Genomic DNA, 14691 nt, shown 5'->3' with positions numbered 1-14691 from the left:
GTGAGGCATTGGATGCATTGGGATAGGGTACAGGCATTTCGAGGGTTGTAAGATTAGTAATGGGAACGGACGTTCCGGTAATGGTTCTAGAAAAGCCGGGTCGCAGAGGATAAACTGGCTTCAGGTATGAGTTAATGACACTTGCGTTTTCTCTTTCATCGTTTGCATCATTTGTTCTCGACACTGGGCCAGCTTCGTCGTGGGAGTATGGTACATTTTACATATTTTATCATAATATGGCGTCTATTGGTACGTCGCCGCCATCTCTTTCATCTTCTCAAGCAGATCTCCGGGGCTCATGTCATTCCGCCCCTTGCTGCCAGCCTCCTTGTCATTGACGGTCAGAGTCCCGCTCTCAACGTTCTTCTTGCCCACGACGACGATCACGCCGTATTGCTTGCTCTGCGCTTCTGCCAGCTTCTTCGCCAGCGGACGCGGGCTAGCATCAATCTCAATCGCAAAGCCCGTCGGCCGCGGCTGCCTCTTCTTGTCGTGCTCGTGCCCCGTCAGGACGTCCTTGATCTGGGAGGCCCACTGAACGACGGGCTCCGTGTCATTGAGGGTCAGGATAGCGCATTGGCGCGGGTTGAGCCAGAAAGGCCACTTGCCCTTGTACTCCTCGATCAGGAGCGCCATCAGACGCTCCACGGATCCCAGGATGGCGCGGTGAATCATCACGGGCGTCGCCGGACCGTAGTTCTCCAGCTGCGCCGCGTCGAGGCCCTCAAGCGGCACGCCCTGGGCCTCGAGCTCCGGCGCCGGCGCACTGTACTCCAGCTGGAATCTCTGGGGGAGTTGGAAGTCGAGCTGGATCGTGCCGGCCTGGTGCGACTTCCCGTGGGAGTCGTGGAGCATGACGTCGATCTTGGGTCCGTAGAAGGCCCCGTCCCCTTCCTTGATCGTGTATTCCAGCCCGGCCTGCTCCAGGGCACCCCGCAGCTGGGATTCGGCCCGCTCCCACTCGGCGTCGGTGCCAATGTAGTGGTCCGCCGGCCGCGTGGACAGCGCGAAGTCGAAGTAGTCGAGCCCCAGCGCGCCGTAGACCGTCTTCATGAAGTCGAGCGTCTTGAAGACCTCCTCCCTGATCTGGATCGGCCGGCAGAAGATGTGGCCGTCGTCCTGGTGGAAGCGGCGCACGCGCGTGAGGCCGCTGAGCGCGCCCGAGATCTCGTTGCGGTGGAGGGGGCTGAAGTCGGCGTAGCGGATGGGGAGGTCGCGGTAGCTGCGGTTCTTGGAGGCGAAGATGAGGCAGTGGCCCGGGCAGTTCATGGGCTTGAGGCCGTAGTCGTCGTCCTCGCCCTCCGCCAGCCGGCGCTCGGCGCCCTCGCTCTCGTGGGGGGCTTCTCTGTCGCCGTCGCAGCAGCTTGACGAAGCGGCCGCCTCGGGCGCGCGGGCGCGGCTGGTCACGGTGTACATGTCGTCGGCATAGTTCTGCAGGTGGCCCGAGACCTCCCAGAGGGACTTCTTGTAGATGTTCGGCGTGATGACCTCGTCGAAGCCGTAGTGGACGTACTGCCGTCGCAGGAAGTCCACCAGGCGGTTGAAGACTCGGGTGCCGTTCGGGAGGAAGATGGGGGAGCCGGGGCTGTAGACGGAGGTGGTGAAGAGCTCCTGCTGTACGCCTAGCTTTCGGTGGTCGGGGACGTCATCTTCGGCGGCGGGCGGCGGCGCGGCGGGCTTCTTGTCGGAGTAGCATCTTCTCGGTAGCGATTGCGGTCTCAATGATGTATGTCGTAGAATCGGGATCGCTCGGAAGGCTGGTCGGACAGCCCGTGCAGGAAGCATGGCGCAGATTGTCGCCAATTAGACGTCATGCCATTGACGGACGAAGGTATCAAAGTCGGCTCGAATTTGTGATGCAAGGATGTTGAGAGCTTCCTCACATAATTTGGGCTAGCGTTGGCAGTTTACAGGGTGTGCACGGCTCGCACGCAAGCTTATCTTATCTTGAACCTATGGGAATTCCTTTCCACTCATCCTCAAGAAACACTTTCTTCTTGACCTTCTCTCTTCTCTTGGTCTTTGCTTGCCAATCAATCTTGAATCAGATTCACTTATTCCATAACACTGCCATACCAAGGGCTCTCTTGGGAGCTTACTTCCTGAGATCGCATATGCTGCCCTTAACTCCCCTCCTGGGAGTTAGGGGAGATTAGGCAAACCTGGTCAAGTAGAGGATTCGGTCCAGAATCCGGGGAGTTAGGGGATTGTGGCAGACCAAGCCGCCTTACGATGCGACCAGAACACCCGCTTGCTTTAGCCGATTCAGGGCGGGTTCTCTACCTATAGTGAAGTCTTATTGATCCTTGGCGGAGATGTCCCGAAGACGTTGTGTAACTTGGAGAGGCGACCTGCACGTCGGCAACTAGCGTGGCACTCTAATCTCAACTACAACCGAAAAACGACATCGGTTGAGGGACATTGCACACTTTCACACGACTCAACGGCTTCCGAGTGTCGAGTATTGCAAATACTCATCAAATCTTCGGAATGCCGAGGTAGCTTCGAGATCAACAGTCGAACGTGGGCTGCCGTGGTTCTTCAGCAACTGGTGAACAATAGTTTACAGATCTGCAGTGGCCAAAAACGTGGGCGTAATTGTTGATCTTAAGAGGATCGTCGTTCGATGACCCTCAATGGGCCACTTCTCGGAAACGTTGCCGCGTGATATTCAGGAGCGCTTGACCAGCAAACCACGTGAACTGACGGACTGACTCACCTTGATGGGCAAGACCTAGACCTTACCGGCAAGGACGCAACTAGTGTGCGCGGGGCTGGAGGCGCAACTAGCACAGATGCGGCGTGATTTAGTGAATTAATCGACAAAATGGGTCTTGGGTTGAATTAATAACCAGTCTAAACAATGGTATTGACGCTATTGATGATAAAGCTCAGTTCCGGAAGGTGATGGTCTTCGTCCTCACCCACTCGTCCAGTCCCACCGAGTTGAATCTACCAAAGCCGCTGGACTTGACTCCGCCGTGAGGCAAGCCGCTCTCGTCGTGAACCGTCATGTTGTTGATGTGAACAGCACCAGACTCAATCTCCTTCGCGAAACGAAGACCTGTGCGGAGGTTCTCCGTGAAGACTGCAGACGTCAGGCCGTACTCGGTGTCGTTGGCGAGCTCCAGAGCCTCCTCTTCAGTCTCAACCTCGAACAGTGACACAGATGGACCGAAAGACTCGGTCTTGTACAGGTCCATTTCGGTGCTGATGTTCTTGATGACAATCGGGCGCATTCTTGTCTTGGAGACCTCCTCGGCATCGACGTTGCCCGCCACGACGGCGGCTCCCTTGCCGATCGCATCCTTGAGCAGCTTCTTGTTTTTCTCGACGGCAAGCTGGTTGATGAGGACCGGCGCATCTGCTGAAGAAGGGAAGATCTTGTCAATGAACTCCGACAACTTAGCCTGGAACTGCTCTGAAACCTTCTTGTGCACGATGATTCTCTCCGTGCTCATGCAAATCTGTCCACCGTGGAGGAACGAACCGACGGTGCATTGGCTCGCCGCCAGATCGAGGTCGGCATCCTCCCACACAATGGCGGGCGCCTTGCCTCCGAGCTCCAGCAACACAGGCTTCAGGTGTTCACCGGCCTGCTTAGCGATGATGCGGCCGACGTTGGTGCTGCCCGTGAAGTTGATCTTCTTGATTTCAGGGTGCGCGATGAGCGAAGTCGTAATGGCTGCGGCGTTGGCAGGCTCGTGAACAATGACGTTCAAGACACCCTTGGGCAGACCGGCCTGTTGGAAACAATCGGCCAGTTCATACATAACTCGCGGCGAGAGCTCTGACGCCTTGAGAATGGCGGTGTTTCCGGCAGCGATTGGGAATGCGATGGCTCTCGCGGCCAAGACATACGGAGCATTCCTGGTCTCAAATTAGATGTGACGTCAATAAACCGTGAATTGGTCTGGCTCACCATGGGGCAATGGCGAGAACGACGCCGTAGGGTTCCTTCAGCACCATGGCAGAGACGTTGGGGTCGTTTGTTCCGGGAAGCGAGCCCTCGACAGTTACAAGCCGTCCGGCGACATCCCTGATAACTCCGAAGCCAAGGCCGGTGATGAAGTCCGCCCATTGCTTCGCCGCACCAGTCTCTTCTTGCATGATTTGAGACAGTTCGTCCTTCCGGCTCTCCATTATATCGGCCGCCTTCAGGAAGATGTCTCTGCGCTGGACAGGCGTCGTCCTGCGCCAGGTCTTGAATGCCTTTGCGGCTACATCGACTGCAGTCAGAGCATCCTTCTCGGTAGCGCTACCGCACTTGTGAACAGCTTTGCCGGTAGCAGGATTGACGATCTCGAACGTCTTTTCGGGGTAAAACTTCTCTCCGTCGATCAAGAAAGGCACGGTGAAGTCCTCTTTCGAGGAGCCATTAGTGTGAGATGACATGGCTGAACCTTATTCTATTGGGGGAGCTGAATGTGAGAGTCCGACAGAGTATCCTGACAAGCAGAAAGAAGGGCGAGAATGAAGAGAGTTGATTTGGTCTCTCAGCCTGGTCGACAGAGGAGCCCAACAGGATTCTTATAGCGTTTTCCGAAGTAGCCACCGATCGACGTGGAACACTTGTGCCTCTGGACCCTTGCGCTTTCGACATGCCGATGCTCGAAGCCATGGCTAGTGCACCGGCAACCCCGCACCCGGAAAGTGGGCACGGCGAGAAACTCTGAGACTGCGACTGCTCGAACCAGCTGCTGCTGGCCTTCGAATCCTTCAGCTTTTCTTCTTCGCCAACGTGCTTTCAAATCATGTTGCCAGGTGGACATTTCCCCTCCGTCGCAGCCCAAACGGGTGTTGGAGCCGGGGTGGTTCGGACAGGGACTCGGAGGTGGATACCTCTTTTTGACTTATCGGCTCACATCGCCGGCCGGTAGCCCGCATTTTGCTGACGGAGGGGCGCTTCAAACAGATTTCCTAATGTTGGCATTCCTGCGGTTGGTGCTGCTGAAACGTGATGTTCTAGCTAGCGAGGTTGCAATTGGGTTTTATCTAATCATTATCCAATTGCTGACCGAGAATCTGTCCAGTATCAACTTGTGTAGGAACTTTGAGATCTACCCAGGATAAGACATTGTGATGCCCCAATTCCGAGCATCTGGTCCTGACGCTAGCTCTGCCCGCTAGGAGACCCTGCTCAAGCCTCCTTGGAGGCAGCCGGATTCCGAAGAGACGTCGGATTGCAACTCTAGTCCGTTGCCCGCTCTCTCATAGCAATGCAATGCTAAGGTAATGAGCGCACTGCTACTTGTTAGTTGGTGAGAGTCAACCATCTTGCATTGTGCATCCAACTTACCCTTTTGATCGCACATGCATGAGCAGTTTGAAATGCCAATGAGCCATTCGGCAGTTGCTTGCGCGAAGTTTGTAACTGCAAGCAATGATTGCTAGAAACAAAGGCAGCGCTGAGGAGACGGAGCTTCCCGCCAAAATGACGTGGTGGCGATTGGAGCGAGGGTGGCTCCAAAGAAAGCTGGGGTCCACGGTAAGGACCCCTACCCATCTGAGGCTGAATGACTTCAACTCTTTCCTTCAGGTCTTTTTCTGCGAATCTTTGAATACAGCTGGGTCAAGAAACGGCCGAGGAACATCCGTGGTGTCTACTTGAATCACTTCGACTGCCGTAGTGGTCAGTCAGCTCTGACTGGGTGCCGGAAATGCAGCGACTTACCTGGCTTCGGTCGTGACCCGGGCAGTGCGAACTGAACATCGCGAGATCCTCGAGGAGCCTCGGTATATGATCCAGTTCCTTGGTATAGTGGCGGTAGAGCCAGAGATACTTTCCGCGGAGGTTTGGCTGCGCTTTTGTCTTGTGCATCGACCATGCTGAGGTCTTTTGCTCGACTGCGAGTTCGAGGTCGAGGCGTCTCCAGGAAAGGGGCCTCGCAAAGGTTTGCTGAAGTCTGAGATCTCAGGGATCGCGAGTCAGATTCTTTGAGAATCGAATAACTTTGAACAGTTCATCTGATCGAATTTCTGCGCAGGCTAATAATCTTGAGTTCCTTGCCCAAACTTTGGCATTATCTTCGGCAGACGGCAAGCGACAGGACGGGACGCGACTGGAGGTTTGGATCGGCTTAGTCAAAGGTCCCACTTACCTCCAACCACCCGTCCAGTCATTGGTGTTACACCTGCTGGAAGAACCAATTTTCACCCGCAGTTTCCACTTTTGGTTTCTGTCTGTCATCAATGGGGGTTGCTCCCTCTTGGCACTCCCGTCGGTACAAGAGTCAGCGGGTTCGTGGAACTCTTCTCCAAAGAGGAGTGGATATCTGGAGGAATTGGATAACGATATCGGAGCTCAAAATGCGCCCATTCAACAGATGACGTCCTATCTCAATGCTTGTACCTTTTTCCCGGGAATTTCAGGGCATGTCACACGTGTCTGTGCACTGGCTTCAACCACCAGCCACGCCCGGGCGATATGGGAAAGTGATCCGGTGAAAGTCGGGTGCGAATACTCCGACGGACGCCATGCCGTTTTTGGCAGTTGGCAGGTGTAAACGGGTTCGTAACCCCCGCCTGCTGCAGAAGATGGAAAGCGGGGGAAAACGAACAATTTGAGGAAACATCCAATCAGACGACCTCCACCCCCAGCCATTTCCTCCAACGGCCGGGCAGGCACACCCACGGCGCCTCGCCCAGAGACAGAATGAGTCCCTTATCCACCGCAAATCTTGCCTCGCCCTTCAGGTCAAAATTGCAAACTTCCCCGCCCTCCGCATTCGGCCGCACCAGCTCCCACCCTCACATCAACAATTCCAACACGCTCGTCGCGACACCGGACCGCACGCCCCAGTGAGCCCGAGTCCTCGCTCACCGTCCAAGACATCTCCGATTGCCGAGTTCTTTCCTGCGAGCTCCGTTCGCACCTCACGCCACGCCCGGCCCGGGAGGGGTCCTCCGATCCCGCCTGTGCTGTCTGGTGTCTTGTCTAGGTTGTCTCACCGCGACTCACCGTCCGTCCTCCGGTGCCCTGCATGGACGGTCCGCCCATCGTCTCTGCCGGCGGGGCTACGCCCGTCTCGCCCACGAGTCCCGTGAGCGCAAGACATGCAAACATCGGCCCTCCTAAGAGAAAGCGTAGTAGCATGGCACTCGACAGTAGTCCGGGCAGCAATGCCGGCCACGACGACGACAATGGGGAGCCTGACTCCAAGAAACGCCAGCCGGGAGTGAAGCGCGCCTGCAATGAGTGCCGCCAGCAGAAAGTGAGTCACATTCGACCGCATAACCAATGAAAGAGTCACTTGACTAACCCAGCCGCGTTTGAATAGTTGCGATGCGACGTCGTCCAAGATCCCTTCCAAAGCTGTTCGCGGTGTAATCGTCTTAAGCTCGATTGCAAAATTGAGTCCAACTTCAAGCGCATTGGCAAGCGTAGCAAGCACGCCGAGATGGAGAAGGAGATCGAAAGATTGCGCCGCAACATTGCGCGCGCCCAAAATCAGGGCTACACTGTCGAAGACGACCAGGAGGATCTTCAGTCCCCCATTGCGACAAGCGTTTACACACACACGCGAAACCCTTCTCTGATGGGTTCTGACGAGGCTGTCTCTTCGCTTCTGCACCTCAAGAGGGGAGGGTCATACAGCTTACCACGTTACACCCATGAGCTGGAGAATGTGCGCTTGACCGAGGACTCGGTGAACCAGTTATTCCACGAGTTCTTCGCATACTACCACCCGTTTCTCCCATTCCTCAACCCTCAACAGTCACCAGACCAGTACTTTCAACAGCACTCTCTTCTCTTCTGGTCCATCATTTCGGTCGCTGCCCGGCGTTATAGCGCAGACCCGACTTTGTTGACGTCGATATCGGGCCCTCTAACAAGGCTGCTGTGGTCTACCATTGGAGACGTGCCGAGCAGCTACTTCGTTGTCAAGGCTCTGTGTCTGCTGTGCACATGGCCCTTGCCAACGAGCACAACCAGCGCTGACCCCACACATATTCTGTGTGGTGTCATGATGAAGGTCGCGACGGGCATTGGCCTTCACAGGCCCAACCATAGTCAAGACTTCTCCCGAGTCTCTGTGGATCTTAACAAAGAGCAGCTACACGATCGTGTACAGACATGGGCTGTCTGCAACATTGTCGCCCAAAGCATTGGCACTGGCTACGGCCAACCGGCCTCAACACTGTACGACTGGACTTTGGCCGTCCGCCGGGGCGAGGACGGGCCTTTCCGATTGACTCCTGAACTTGAGGCTAGACTTCAAATTGAACGATTCTGCGACAAGGTCTCCAAGGAAATGTATAGTAACGCCAGCGATCCCAGAGGTGTTGCAGGAGACGAGCATCGAGCCATGTTGATGAGAGTTTATCGTAAGGACTTCAACGAACTGCAAGCCTCGATTCTCTCCCAACACCTGGGCCCTATTGCCAATCTCCACATGAGAGCGGCCGCTCTTCACTTGCGGCTAGCTGGCTTCTTTGATTCAAGCACGACTCCTGGTTACATCGATGACTTGATGGGTCTGTGGAGAGCAACAACAAGTTTTCTTGACAACATTCTGGAGGTTGACAAGGTTACTTCACCTGGCCAGAACTCGCCGGGTCAGATTCTTCTTTACGCGACAAACTACATCCAGCAAATGCTGATTGCGGCTGGCTTCGCTCTGCTGAAGCTCATGCGGTCGTTCTTTTCCAAGACAATCGACTTTGACCGCGGCCGCAACCTCTTCCACCAAACCATCAACGCCATTCGTGCGACAAGTGTCGTGAACAACGATCTCCAATGGCGCCTAGCCGAGCTGATGGTACAAATGTGGAACGGAGCCCGCCTCGACAACAACAACCAGTCATCGTTTGACAACGACGACTCTCCACTGCTCATCGACGACACACTCCAGCTCAAGGTGCGCTGCCGCCACAGCATGAGTCTCGTTTTCGACTCAGTCTGGCGATGGAGAGAAGAGTACCAAGCCCAAGGCAGAGGGTCACTCGATGGTAAATGCAGCTCCTACCCCTACCCCTCCCCGGTCCTAGCCATTGCATCCAGGTCTCTGCTTCGGTGTGACTGTGATGACTGACTTACGTGCCACCCCAAATAGCCCTGAAACAGCCTACTAATCCAGACTCAGCGAACGAGTCCTCGGCGTCATCGACCCATCTGGACAGCACACTCATGCCGGCGACCCAAGGACTACAGGCAAACAGCATGCTTGCGTCCAACGGCGCCCTCACTCCGGGAGCCTCTGGCGGATTGAACAACCAATCATCGAATAACATGCTAAGCGGCATGAACTACGGCGAGACGACAAATTACGACTTTTTCGATCCGCAACACTGGATGTTGGATGGCCTACTGGACTTCAACTACAACTTCGTCCAGCCCCTTGAGGGCGCATAGGAAGCCCCCTGGATTAGACGGGGTTAACCTCTCAGAACAACAGGAATGAGAAAACGCGTGTTACAAACGCCTGGTGGATTGGGGGCGGCGTTTCGAAAGCTGCGCACAGCTTGACTCTGCAGCATGTCAAACTGGGGTGAGTGACCGCCCCTCGGAAGACGTTGCGATGGGCCCCCTTTTGGGGTCCGGGGATACGGTGACTAGGTGTGCAGCTCTCGGCCATTCTTCCGCACCCCTAGGTGAGCGACATTATCTTTTGCGGTTATTCTGTACCCCCGAACATATCATCGGTGCTCAAAAGCACATTGGCCCTGCTACGTTTATACGCCTGCTATTGCTCCTGGAAACCCAATCCCCCCCTCCCAAAACATGCACCCGCGCAAAGCATTGGTTTTACATGCCTCAGTCTGTTAGCTTTGTTGGTGCCGGTTATAATCACGCGTTTTCAGCACAAATGATTCTCCACGACATGATGAGTCAACGTCGGGTTGCTGGGCGGTCGTCTGTCTTGTACGTTTCGATGTTTTTTTTCTCTTTTTCCCTTCTGGAACTATTCAGGGAGGGGCTACCGTATATTCTGCTTTTTTCACGTTTGTTTCTTCTGGGATCCGCATAGCAATGGCATCGGCGGGAGCAGGGCTATTTTCTTCCACGGGTACACAACTCTTCGACGCTGTAGTTAGTCCTAGCATTGCTGAATACCACAATGTTTAATACCAATATGCCGACTGTACGTTCCCGCTCGTCGGGGTGTTTCGTGTGTCAGATGTGTGAGACTTTCTGCTAGACTTCTTTGTGTCAAGGGGGTTAAAGATGTCTTTGACTCATCCTCAAACACTGAGACTGGCTGCATCATCCAACGTTTAACCCAACTACACTTGTCTCAGTCACAAACATAGGGTTGGTACCTGGTGTCCCCCTCGCGTGACGTCGATGAAGAATTGTACAAAGACGCAGCAGAGTTCGGGAGGGTAAACCCGTGAGTTTGTGCGACCAACCAACTAAGGTACCCGGAGTTCCGAATGTCTGATATCATGACGGACAGCGAAGGGAGCGAGGGAGGGAGGAGTCAACGGTTGGTAGGGTGTTAGTCACGCCGCTTGATTGACTCTTGGTTCAGTCGACATTACAAGCACGGGGCAAAGAGAGAGACAGAGACATGGTTGGTAACCAACGCCCCCGTCCCCCAACGTAGGGCTGCAGCGTTCTCCACGCAGACCTATTCTGGTCCGGATTCAAGGGCGGTATCGCGATCAAGGGGGTAAGAGAGGGTGATGAATGGATGGATGGATCACCACTTTGGATCTTGCGCGAGTTGCTAGGCTTTTTCCAGGGATAGTGGGGGAAGGGGGGAAGGAAGACTGTGGCGATGAGGGCCTGACAGGTCTTTTTCTAGATATCGTCCATCACCCTTTTGAGACTGGTTTGGGAGGTGTTCACCGCACTGGCTGATGGTCCCCGTCGCAACGCGGCATCGCGACCAACCACGCCGGAGTCTCTCCGCGCGGGTGTGTATCTTGGCTGTGGCAAATCATGATCTGGAAGTATTCGTCCTTTCTAGGCTAGAAAGAGGGGATTTCGGACTCTTCACATGCTACTTTGTCCAGTTCGCGAGGATACGATCTTCTTGCAAGAGAGGGGGGGGGGCCTGCGGAGGACCCGGACGAAGTATACGATGCCGGATAACTTTGGAAGAGGGCAGAGTCACTCGCCGCCGTCGAACCAGCGTCGATATCGGGCGTCCAGCATTTGGCCTCACTCTCCGAGCACGCGGGACGCCGATCCCATTCGCCAGAGAACGGGTAATGGGGGGGGGAGGGGAGCCTCCGGGCCGCCGTGACGGCCGGGTCCACGATGGCTCTCCATCGAGCGTGGGCTGTGGGATTCGACATCTCTTACCGGCGGGACTCTCGTTCGCGGAAGCGGAAGAAGGGGCAACGAGAGGCTGTTCCGGACCCGGTGCTGCGGTTGTCTGTCCAGGTCCCAGGTCCAACCGACCCCTTGCCCGCGATGGTTGTGTAGATGTACAACGCGAGGAAGTATCGCGCCTTCTTCGAAGGTATTTCGGGTCTTCCTGGGGCGCTTGTTTCATCGTTAACGCGTGATCCGCGATGGGGGAAGAAGTGAGGGGCGTGGAAAGAGGCGAGGCGAGGCAAGGCTGACTGCTGACTGGACTATTGGGACTTTCTGCGACGGCAGGGAGGAGTGATGCTATTTTGCCCTTTGTTTGGCTCTTTCTTCACTCTCGGGCCGGTGGCGGTGTATGCTTGGTCCCGGGGAAGATCACGATGGGCGGAGGACCACGGCAGAAGAGGAGTGTTGTTGTTTGTCGAGCGGTGTATGGTTTGTTCATGGGGAGGGGGGCCCGGTCGACGTCACTGCCTCGTTTGTTCGGGGGGAGCTCGTGGCATGGCCGGGGTCTTGTTTGGCTCGAGAGGCGAGGCGAGGCGTCGATGGGGAGCTTTGGGGAGATAGAGAGAGGACAATTTGGACATGGAGTCATCGTCGGGTATGGGGTCGACAGAAGGGTGAGGCTATCCGGAGGCTGTGTGTGTGTGTGTGTGTGTGATCTTCGACGGCTGCGGATGACAGCGCGCAAGGGCGATGAGAGGTGTTTCGCGTGGTTCGAGGCGGGAGTGGCGGCCGGGAACAACCTTAGATTGCGGACAGTTCTTCTTGTTGCGTTTTGCTATTCTCGATCGTAATGACGGAGAGGGGGCTGTGAAGTTGAACGGTCCAAGACGTGAGTGAGGGGCGTGGTAATCTGACGATGGGGAACTTTGGAGCTTGGGGCGTACGATTGTTTGTGTCGAATGACGATGATCCATTCCCCTCGAGAACCTGGAATTTGCGCAAAAGCGTCCAGCAAAATTGTTGTTGTTGGGGGCTTGTTGGTCTTGTTTCTCGGTTGTGTTGGTTCTGGTTTTTCCACCCCCTGCAAAAGAGCCATTCACAGCCTCCGCGGTGAAAGCTCCGCCACAGAGTTGACCAGCATCGCGACGAATGAATTGGGAGAGTGAAAATAAAGTAGCGGAGAGGATCAGAGCAGTGCCATCTTTGCGTGCCCCATCTTTGCAGAGCGGCTGAAGAGAGGATGAAAACTGGTTGTGGTTTCGAAACGGCCGACCGCAGGTTTTGCGGAGGAGATTTGCGGCAAGGAGGGGGACAAATCCAGAACACCAGTGAAAACGATTCATTTCGAGTCCAGCTCCGGAGCTGCGGCCGAAACGTTGGGGGTGCAAAAAGCCATGGCATCTTGCAGAGCACGACATCATACTATCGGCTTTGGGACTTTCTAGAAGCTGCCGTAGCAACTCAACTCGTCGCGAATAGGTGTCTTCCACCCAGACTATGCACGGAACGATGGCTTCAAGTCTCAAAGAGGCCTACTATGACCATGCGGCTTTTTCCCATTCGCCGGTTTCCCGTTGAATCGGCCGGGCCGGTGGCTTCGCGTGCGCTTGGCCGCGATTTCGGGCCTCTATTGTGGCCTCCTGAGTGACGGCCCGCGTCAAAACAATGTGAAATCTGCGCTATAAGAAAGTGATTCAAAGTCGAAAAACGCCTCACGAAATGCAGTGCCTCTCTTCAAGTATCATTGTCGCCAAGTTCTACCAGCCCATCAAGGCAAAGCTTGATATGGCCCTGTACTGGAGACCGAACGATCGCCGGCGATGCCAGGAGCGGTCCAGAATCGACACTGGTTCGCGGTCACGGTTTGGCCAATGCTCAGGAAAACTTACCGTATACCATCCATTCGGAAATGTTGCGCAGATTTTAGAGTGCTGATTTATCTCCACAAAGGCGTAGCGAAGGATCTGCCCACCAGCAGCGGCTTCCGAAACAGACGAAGGATGTCGATTTACGGCCGTTGGCTGTACCGCCGCCTACTCAACGGTCGGGAATAGAGGCTCGACAAAGATACGTTGGGGGCGGCTGAGAACGATTTGCCGGAGGAAGATGGCCGTTTCTTGCCCCCTCCCTATGCCACCATCACGCAGGTGGTGGTGTGTGTGCCCCCCTCTGCGAATCTCTTCAAGCCATTTGTCTCATTCGACATTCGACGCACCCACAAAGCTTGGCTCCAGAGGAGGGGCAGATCGAAGTTCTTTCAACCACGGGACCGTTTTGCCACTGTTCCAGATACGAACAAGTCAAAAACGTTCTTACGGACGCAACCAGCGAAGCCTAACGTTCGCCTTTGTCCACAGACTAGTCCAGTAGTGGCATTACTCCCACGAGACAGTCGCGGCGTAGAATAATTCCCACGCCCCCCTTCGCGCAAGGACTCGATTGGAACCGATCCCTGGAATTCGCAAACACTCATCACGGCTCGGCTGAATGTGTTGCCCATGATTCGTGGGTGTCAGGGATGGGTAGCAGCAGTCTACGGGGACCAGCATTGCTGAAGACGGGCGGCTTGCTCAAGTCTTTGCACAATTGGCTCGGAAATCCAAAAGGGGCCCACGAGGAGGCGTGCCGTCTTGAAAAGAGATCGTGTGCGTCAAAACTACCCGCATGGGCGAGAGGGCTAGTGACCGCTGGCTGATGGCAGATAATGATGAGTCGAGAGCAAGGCGAGGCCGTCTAACCCAAGACTGTCATGGCTGCAAGTTCTGCCAGAAGCAGCAGCTGTGTGTCGGTCGACGCCTTCCTCAACGCAGGGAACTGCTCATCACAAGTCGCTAGTTGTCGACTGCCACTGGTCCTTCAGTTTGCACGCCTCTAGCTGGGACGAAGCCAACCCCCTGAAGACCACAACAGGCTGTCTTTCACCCGGACGTGGGCCGCATGATACATGGAGAAGCCCAGGAGGGTGCAAAAAGTCTCAGGGCGTATCTCTCCGCTACCCCCGAGATGCTCTCTGCGTGCCTCAGGGATCAACTGCCAGCCCAGTCAATGCTTTGGGGTGTCCCTTAGACTTCGATGACTGCGGAGGACGGTGGAGTCTCGGAGTTGCACGGTGCAGCGTCGACGAGTGTCATCGGACCATTTCCCACTGGAAATCTCGGACGGAGAAGACCAGGTGTGCGGCGAGATCGCCATAGTCTGAGCGTCCTCCAAGGCAATTCGTCATTTGGCCAGGCCCCTCAACCTCATGGCATTGCTTGGCGATGCAATACACGAAGCTAGCGCGTTCGAAGACCGTGATGTCGAACTTTGCGGCACAAGAGAGGCCCATGGTAGGCTGTCTAGACGAGCTCTTGCCGCCAACCACGGTTGGTTGTTGTCGATGAAGTCAGACTAGCAGCTTATTCAAGTCAATGACAAAGGAACATGTGGTGAATGTAATCGATACCGGCGTCTAGTGCGTCCAGTTGAGGTCTTGACGAAAT

At 55.4% G+C, this 14691-nt stretch overlaps 3 protein-coding genes across 3 annotated transcripts; 1 reads left to right on the top strand and 2 right to left on the bottom strand.

The window, feature by feature from the left end:
- Nucleotides 1–243: 243 nt before the first annotated feature.
- CkaCkLH20_06740 (threonyl-tRNA synthetase) lies at nucleotides 244–1722 on the bottom strand (the record flags this gene model as incomplete). The annotated part of the gene is made up of 1 exon (XM_038889457.1): nucleotides 244–1722. One exon carries the CDS (start codon nucleotides 1720–1722, stop codon nucleotides 244–246), a length of 1479 nt encoding a protein of 492 aa, XP_038745269.1.
- A 1169-nt stretch (nucleotides 1723–2891) lies between these two features.
- On the bottom strand, nucleotides 2892–4395 carry CkaCkLH20_06739 (aldehyde dehydrogenase family protein; the record flags this gene model as incomplete). Its single annotated transcript, XM_038889456.1, has 2 exons — nucleotides 2892–3870; nucleotides 3923–4395. 2 exons carry the CDS (start codon nucleotides 4393–4395, stop codon nucleotides 2892–2894), a joined length of 1452 nt encoding a protein of 483 aa, XP_038745268.1.
- A 2588-nt stretch (nucleotides 4396–6983) lies between these two features.
- On the top strand, nucleotides 6984–9355 carry CkaCkLH20_06738 (zn 2cys6 transcriptional activator; the record flags this gene model as incomplete). Its single annotated transcript, XM_038889455.1, has 3 exons — nucleotides 6984–7214; nucleotides 7281–8952; nucleotides 9087–9355. The coding sequence occupies 3 exons, from the start codon at nucleotides 6984–6986 to the stop codon at nucleotides 9353–9355; spliced, it is 2172 nt and encodes a 723-aa protein (XP_038745267.1).
- Nucleotides 9356–14691: the final 5336 nt, after the last annotated feature.

Source organism: Colletotrichum karsti, assembly GCF_011947395.1.
Source record: "Colletotrichum karsti strain CkLH20 chromosome Unknown Scaffold20, whole genome shotgun sequence".
Lineage (NCBI taxonomy): Eukaryota > Fungi > Ascomycota > Sordariomycetes > Glomerellales > Glomerellaceae > Colletotrichum > Colletotrichum karsti.
Note: the sequence above shows the minus strand (reverse complement) of the source record. Positions and strands in the feature narration are given on the sequence as shown.